At 43.0% G+C, this 7696-nt stretch overlaps 1 protein-coding gene across 1 annotated transcript; it reads right to left on the bottom strand.

The window, feature by feature from the left end:
* Positions 1-5199: 5199 nt before the first annotated feature.
* Positions 5200-6793, bottom strand: LOC104270783 (arachidonate 5-lipoxygenase-like; the record flags this gene model as incomplete). Its single annotated transcript, XM_009865244.1, has 2 exons — positions 5200-5379; positions 6623-6793. Coding segments are annotated over 2 exons (351 nt in total), but the record flags the coding sequence as incomplete, so codon positions are not given.
* Between the last annotated feature and the right edge of the window lie 903 nt (positions 6794-7696).

Genomic DNA, 7696 nt, shown 5'->3' with positions numbered 1-7696 from the left:
TCTCTACTTGCATCTGCTTAAAAGAAACTCAACAAATACTCAACTGAACAAACACAAACCATTTTTTTTCCTTCTGATTTTAGAAGTGATAGCACAGGTCTGTGACAAGCAAATGAAAATTATTACCTCAGGTACCTTTCCCCCCTGCCCTTCCAAAGCAATTTATTTCATGTGCACTCAGAAAAAAATTGTTGGGTTGGAACTCACCTCACAAGAAACATACATCTCCAGTCTCTGGTGACATCTTTCAGAAGCAGCAACAGCTTCTTCAGTAGTCCCATTTTGCTCTATAGGGCAATTAGCCTTCCCAATGTTTGCCAGATAAAGGCATATTCCGATCAGAATTTAATTCTTCAGTTGGTAGTACTCTTCTCCCCTGCCAAGGCTGAAGATAATCAGCATCTCATCCATTATTTTGTCCATTTATCTGGACAACTACAACTTCAGGTTTTGCTTTGCAAGGAAACTCTAGCAGTAAGGGAAGGAAATTCAGGCCTTGTGGTAACATCATAAAACTGAAACTCTTATTTTTCCAAGTTTTGCCTCCAATTTGCTGAGCGGTTATGGACAAATCTCTATAACTGTATTTTCCCTCTGTCTGGATAGTTGACATATACTCAGCTATGTCTACTAGCACAGTAGACACCTCCTTTTGAAATGGCAGTAATTTCTCAGCTGCGAAAAGGCCCAGCTAACTTTTTATTAAGCCGTTTAGACTGTGTTCTCCAGCCAAAACCCCAATGCAGGTGACAACTCTGCCCACCTGAAACTCCTCCTGTCTGTGATGGCTTACCGCACCACTCTGCACTTCCGGTCACATCACCTGCCTGTGTCCTTACGCTATATTTATGCAAGTACCTGTGTGCATGTGTGTTCAGAGAAGCTGGTGAGCAGCCAGTCCCTCCCTTCCTCTGCATGCTGGCTGCACCAGCAATGGCAGCACCTGCGTGAGTGCACACATCTCTGCCCCAGCAGGATCCTGGACACAAGGCATCCTTGATACACCCATGCTGCTTCCCCATGCCCTCTGCTGAGGCCACTGCTCACATCAGCTGCAGTGTGCAAACTCGGTCCCTACCACCTATCCCTTCAGTGGAGATCATAGGCTCAGGGAGGCAATGGGAGCTGAATTTGAATGTCAAAGCTGGTGCAATGAAAAGGTTGCTGGTAACCACAGAAAACCACCAGTGTCCTCCAGTAACTACAACTGGTAAGGCTGGACCACCGAGATCTGCTTCCAGTCTGGATCTCTTGAGCTGCTGGTTGCAAGCAGACAAGATGTTGTTTTGATTTTACATGTCGGAGACATGTCAGAACCTACAGACAAACCACAGATACATAGTTGCAAGCAGGCAGAAATGAAGCCTTTGAAATAATGATTCAAACAGCCGTTGAACCGTGGTCATTGTCAACTGCCGACATGCTGTCCACATAGTGGTAATGGATACGATGATAAAAGTCTTACAGCAAAAGGCTCCAGGAGGTTAATCTACTCAGTTTGCCAGAAGAAAGGGGAAGGATGTAGTAGGGAACTGGTCAGAGAAGGATCCTCAGTCACACAAAGCCACTGCAAGAAGCTGGCTGTTGCACAAAGCAAAAACTGAATGCATGCAGAACTATCTGCCACAGCAAGAGGGATTCACCAGTGAGACAAGTGACTCAAGCACCAGAGTGAATCATGAATTTCAGTAAATCATGAGTGGATGCTTTCACAGAAGACAGTTTCCTAGATCAAGCACCCTTGCAATGAACCTGAAGAGTGAAATGCTTCAGGGAAATTGAAGGACCTCTGTTACATTGAGAGCAGTCTAAGCAAACGAAGCCACATCTTCTGGCCATAAAAGCCCATGACTCAGTTAACCTCGAAACTTACCAGACGTATCTGATTGTGCAATATTTATTCCTGTTTATAGTACAAATAAAGCAAACTAAGCACTTTGTGCTCTTATCTCAGTGCATGCAATTACTTCCTAGATGCCATCTAGTTACTACGGTGGCACGGAAGGCCAAGTGCTGATTAAAACTCACAAGTCAGAAACGGGTCTTCTGGGGTCTATTCTGTGTTCTGTCCTACATCCAACTGAGCAATTAAGTGTGAGCGGTCAAGACTGAATGTGGTGTCTGCTCTCTAAAAAGCTAAAATTAGCTAAAAGGCTAAAATGACACTGCAGGTAAACAACTTTCTCATAGTCTTTCTGTAAAGGAAGCACCTCAAATCAGACCTGATCTGTTGGATTTCACTGTACTTGTTCCATTTTCCCACCTGTAAAATGAAGATTGACAGTCAAAAAAGCATCGGTAGCTTGCTTCATATGGGATGACTATGAAGTACACACATTTTGTTTACAGGGTCAGCGAGAATCATTATATTACTGCAAGGGATGTTTGGGGTTGGGAAAGGTTGTGTCTCAAAAGTAGTTTAAAGTGGTAATCTTACACTGCAAAAAGAGGAAAGCATGAGAGGACAGTGACGAGAGCTGAGCTGACAGCATGGGGCTAAATCCCCACTGTCACCAATGAACCCAAAGAGTCAGAGACTTCAGCAGGGAAATGCCTGCCCTGTCCTCTCATTGATGGGTCTCTCTCCATCTCAAGGTCTCCTTTCCTCCTTAGGGAGAGATTTCTTTTTTAATCTGCTTGGGCACAAAACATTAGGTTCTCTCCTCTATTTGTGACAGTTCTTTAGTCTGTTTCTCATTAGCATTCATAGAGTTTTACAGCTGGAGTGTCCTCTCCTGTGATCAAATGCCAAGAGGAAGGGCTGAGATGCCAAAGCCTCCCAAGTTACTGCTAAGATTTTCTGAAGGCAACATCTCCCAGTTCAGTCTTCCAGCTGATTAAGAATCACTGCAATTGGAAAAGACAGCAAGGAAGCTCAAACTGAAGAGACAGGTTAAACTCCCTTGAACTGGTCAGCAGCAACACCCATCCAACCAAGACACATGCTATTGGCTGTCAAACCCCATTAGAAATTGGACGATGCACATCAAACAGTAATATCAATCACAAAGCTGAGTGCCTGACCCTCTTCAGAGAGAGATGATCCTTTCATTTCCACCTAGGAGCCATCCTGCGAGTGGACACTGTACCTTAGCACCACAGCTTAGGAAATACCTCTGTGCAAGTCAAGGCTAAAGATGTAGGGGAGGAACCCATGGCCCATGCACAAGAAAATGACTTTCTGATGGATGGTGACAGGTAGGCAAGAGAGCAGGGAGTGGGACAGAAACATGTGTACCCAGACTCCCTGGAAGAGTAAGTTGCTTCTCTTCTGGTGCCAGTGTTACTTTTGATGTCCTTACCTCTTTCCACAGCCTCTCCTGCAGTTGAATTGGACTGCTAATACGGCTTTCAAAGCTGCACAGTCAATTCCCCAAACCTACCTGTATCCGAGGTCCACAGGCTAGAGCAGGGGGAACAGATGCAAGACAATGGCCATCAGCCTCTCTTCTGATATGTTGTTTTCTAGACAGATAACTGACTATGCAAATCATTATAATACAAAAGTCGAGGCAAGAGGGCATTTGCTGTACACAGGGTAAGGACAAGACTGAGAGCTGACATGCTGGATATAGTGTATTGACTTCTTGTGCTTTTTTTCCTTTTTGCATTAAGTTGTGGGGTTTTTTTGTTTTTTTTTAAGGCTCACGTGTTAGGTCTCTGATCTCCTGGTCCTGTTCCAGTGTTGCTACATAACTGCATGCCTCAGCTCCTAAAGTCATCTCTTCTCATGGGCTGCAGTAAAAGGAAGATGCACAAGTTTTAAATGTACTTCCTCAATAATAGGAAGCGGTCTTACCTTCCACATTTTGCTAAAAATCTTTAGCTGAGGGGAAAAAAGGGAATGAGTAAAGGGTCTAAAATAAGTTTCCATGCAAGTGTTTCATATGAAACAGAAAGAATGTGTATTTTAGCAGCACCCTTTTCTAAATCACACATGAATGACAGAAATAACTGTATTTCTTGAAGTGCAGGAGATTTATTTTTCTACATAGGACATCATGCTGTTTTCTGACATACAGAGAATTAGATATTAAGAAATAAAAGATAGATGTTCTTATTGTGTTTTGTTTTATTAGCACAAGAAGCTTTCTTATTGAGAAAACACACTGCAGGCTGGTGAAGCCAGTACAAAATAAAGTAAACCAAAACTGTTACTAACAAAACTATGATTCTTAAATTTCCCAATCCTCGTTTTTGCTTTCATTATTTCAGTGACTCTCTCAACTTTAATCAAAGCCCAAGTACTTGAACCTAAACACCTGTAAACAAAACATACCGAACGCAGTTTTTTCTACCTAAGGCGGAACATGTCCATTGTGCTTAAATGGCCAAACCTAAAGATTCTTCTTAGAACTGTCAATTAATCCTTCTCCACAACTTTTATCATTATATACAGTAGCCTCTTCATCTCTCACAGAACAAAAGAAACTAGCCACAAAACCCATCAACCTAAGCTATGAAACAGAAATTGAGCATAAGCACCGCAAAGTTCATGCCTGTTGCCATTGTGCTAAGCAAAACATTTGTCGATACATATGAATGACCTCAAACTCTGTTGGTGGAGGCTAAACCAAACTATTCTTGTTCTCTGTAGAAAATACATAAGATTGTGGTAGGTAAAAAATTTGCATCTCCTATGAATCAGGCTATCTAATTTCTCATGAACTCAGTAAGAATGTGATAAAACCCCATCAGCTATGTTAAGAAAATGTCCTACTTATAGCTTCAGTCTGATTAGGTCATTCACAGTTGTAGTGGAAATACTTAATATTTGTTTTAATCAGATTTAAAACAAAGCATAAGCTTCAACAACTATATTTTTATGTCAGTGTCACCTATTAAAAACAGGAAGGATTTTAAAGATATGGCTTGTACATTGTTAATGGTATTCTTTTCATTGAATAAGTGTGATTATATTGTTTTGACTGGGAAAGGGACAGCTATTGATTCTAAGATTAATTTAGAAAAATTGGAAAAATAAACTTGTAGAAGGTTGTCAGCTAGACTTTTTCTGCAAGATCAGTCAAAAAATTGTTGTAAAAGTCCAAACAGACTATGGGTCAGCTTTGATGGAGAGAGCGTGTTTCTTATTTTATCAATTTCTGAAAGTTAATTGAAAAGAAGTAGATGTAACAAGAAAGCATCATTAGCTATATACATAGCTATATACGTCTCCAAATTCTCTCGCGTATCTGCTCAAACAGCAACGCTGTTGGGAATGCGATCTGGGGAAAGGTAGTAGTAAGGAAGCTTTTTGTTTCTGTTGCGCTCAGTGATGGTGTTGACAATCTCATCCAGATTCTTGCGGAATTTTGCCATAGCCTCTTTTACCGGTTTCTCCACGAAGTGTTCATCTGGGTACATACCCAGAAACAGCTAATTGAAAAACACCAAGAAATCATGCTTTGAGAAAGCAAAGGGTATTCTGTTTCAACATTATGTAATGCAGCAGAACAACACTCGGAGCCTCACAAATGCTACTATTCAAACAGTACTATCAATGCTTAAGCTAGCTTGGCAGTGCCAATGAAAGATGCTGTGCCATCCTCCCTCCACCTCTGGCTGCTTCTTCCCATCCCTGTATCTTTCCGTAGGGTGGTTCAGGTGTCTATGTGGCACCTCCTGCACCCGCAGGGAGCTGATCCCCTGAAAAATAAGCACTTTTATTCAGGCTAGTGGCCAGCCAGATCAGCTTCCCAAGCCAGATCTCTCTGCATAGCCACTCAAACATTCATGCTGCTAAAGACAAGGACAGCATGGGAGGGAATTAATGGCCAGGGATTAAAAAGGAAGATGACTGATTCTTTCGGTGTTTTTGTTCACTTAAAACTGTCCCTCAAAGTTCAACTTGATAGTTGCTTTAGTCAGCTTGGACTCTAAGGGTGCCCTGAATACTACATTACCAATATGCGTGCTGATATGTTACCTGCTTTAGGCAGGCATTTCCCACAGTACTATCCATACTACCAGCATCTCAGCTGAAGTCAGCTTGCTTCTTAAACAGAAAATTCACTTGAAGTACCCTCTGTCCATTATTTTCCATTTAAGGATTTCAAAGCCCATCTTCCAAACACAGCCCTTGGGTGAGACAACCAAGCAGCTACAACCTCATTTTTCATGAGGGAAGTCGCTATAGAACATGCTTGCAAAGTCTCCTGTAGGCTTATCGTGTTTGCACTCCACAGCAGCCAGGCACAAGCCAGAGCTGCAGTGGCATGTGGCACTGTGGTAGTTTTTCCAAAGGGACAGGACCTGGGGATACAGCGCTGCTGTAGCTTCTCCACCAGCACCACTGGGGCAGAGTGGAGAAAACCCTTGTGCCTCTGCAGCCCTTTTGCTTCCACATCAGCATCTTTACTTAGCGATGTCACACTTGAGTCTAGAAACTTTCATTTTGTCTGAAACACAGCCTCAGAGCAAAAATATAAGTTCTTGCTCAGAGCTGGTATGCATGTGGCAGAACAAGGGCAAACCCACACCACTGACACATCTCCACAGAAAGGCAAACATGGTCAAGTCAAGCACAGGGCAGCATTACAACCTCGTGAGCCCATGTGGTCTTGCCATTGCCCTTGTGGTCTCACCTACATCACCACCCAGAGAAGGGAAGTGAACTTACTTCATTGTCCTGGAATTGGCTCAAGGCCCAGACAGCTCCAAGATGCCAACAAGAACGTCCCCTGTCTGGCAGACTCTCCACAATTTGCTCGATGGTGACTGTCCCTTTTTCTGTTGGAGGAGGACGGCGCATCGTTGGTGGGGCATTGGGAATCCAGGAACACCAGTCATACTGCACAACAAAGCAAGAGAGCACAGTGAAAAGTTACAGTGGCTGGTATTCACAAACACTGCAAAGAGAATCGTCAGCCTTGACACCAGGGAGTTTGCTTCTGTAACATGAGCCTCTCGGAAAGAGAAGATATTACTGACTAAAGGACACGGAGGTGCTCTAGAGAAGGACTGAAGAAGACAACGAAGTCCTTACGGTCTTTCTCACGATCTCAGAAAGAAGCAAAATTGTCTAAATGGGAGTAGTTATTCTGCTAACCACAGGCATGTGTCACACAGCCCAGACTCACCAGCCAGGCTAAGAACTTTGCTATTTTAGCTAAAGATCTTTTCTGATAACTTGAGGTGACCTCTGATAAAAAAACCTCTAGCTGATAAAATCTCCTTTTCTCCAGTGGCTCTTTTCAGCTAAACTTGCTCTAACAACACACCTATATTACTCTGGTCAGGCAGTAAGGGAGGCAAAAGATTTTAGTCCATCCTAGAAGATGGCACATGGATGTGGTCATGGTGAGCACCAGACTGGGAACTCAGAAACACTTCTGGCCTGCACCAATGTTATAAGAACAGAACTATAGAATCATAGAACAGTTTTGATTGGAAGAGACTTTCAAGGTTGAGTTCAATCTCTGTCCTAGCCCTATCAACACCACTAAATCATGTCCCTCAGCACACCACTTACCTGTCTCCGAAACACCTCCAGGGGTGGTGACTGAGCAGGCTGTTCCAATGCCTGACAACCCTTTCAGCAAAGAAATTCTTCCTGATATCCAACCTGAACTTCCCCTAGTGCAACTTAAGGCCATTTCCCCTTGTCCCATCACTCACCGCTAGGGTAAGTAGTACCTAGTGCACAGTACTAGACTACAATGGTATCGTTTACAGAATCACAGAATGTCAGGGG

The sequence above is a fragment of the Apaloderma vittatum genome, unplaced genomic scaffold (genome assembly GCF_000703405.1).
Source record: "Apaloderma vittatum isolate BGI_N311 unplaced genomic scaffold, ASM70340v1 scaffold872, whole genome shotgun sequence".
Classification (NCBI taxonomy): Eukaryota; Metazoa; Chordata; class Aves; order Trogoniformes; family Trogonidae; genus Apaloderma; species Apaloderma vittatum.
This window is presented reverse-complemented; position numbering and strand designations above follow the sequence as displayed.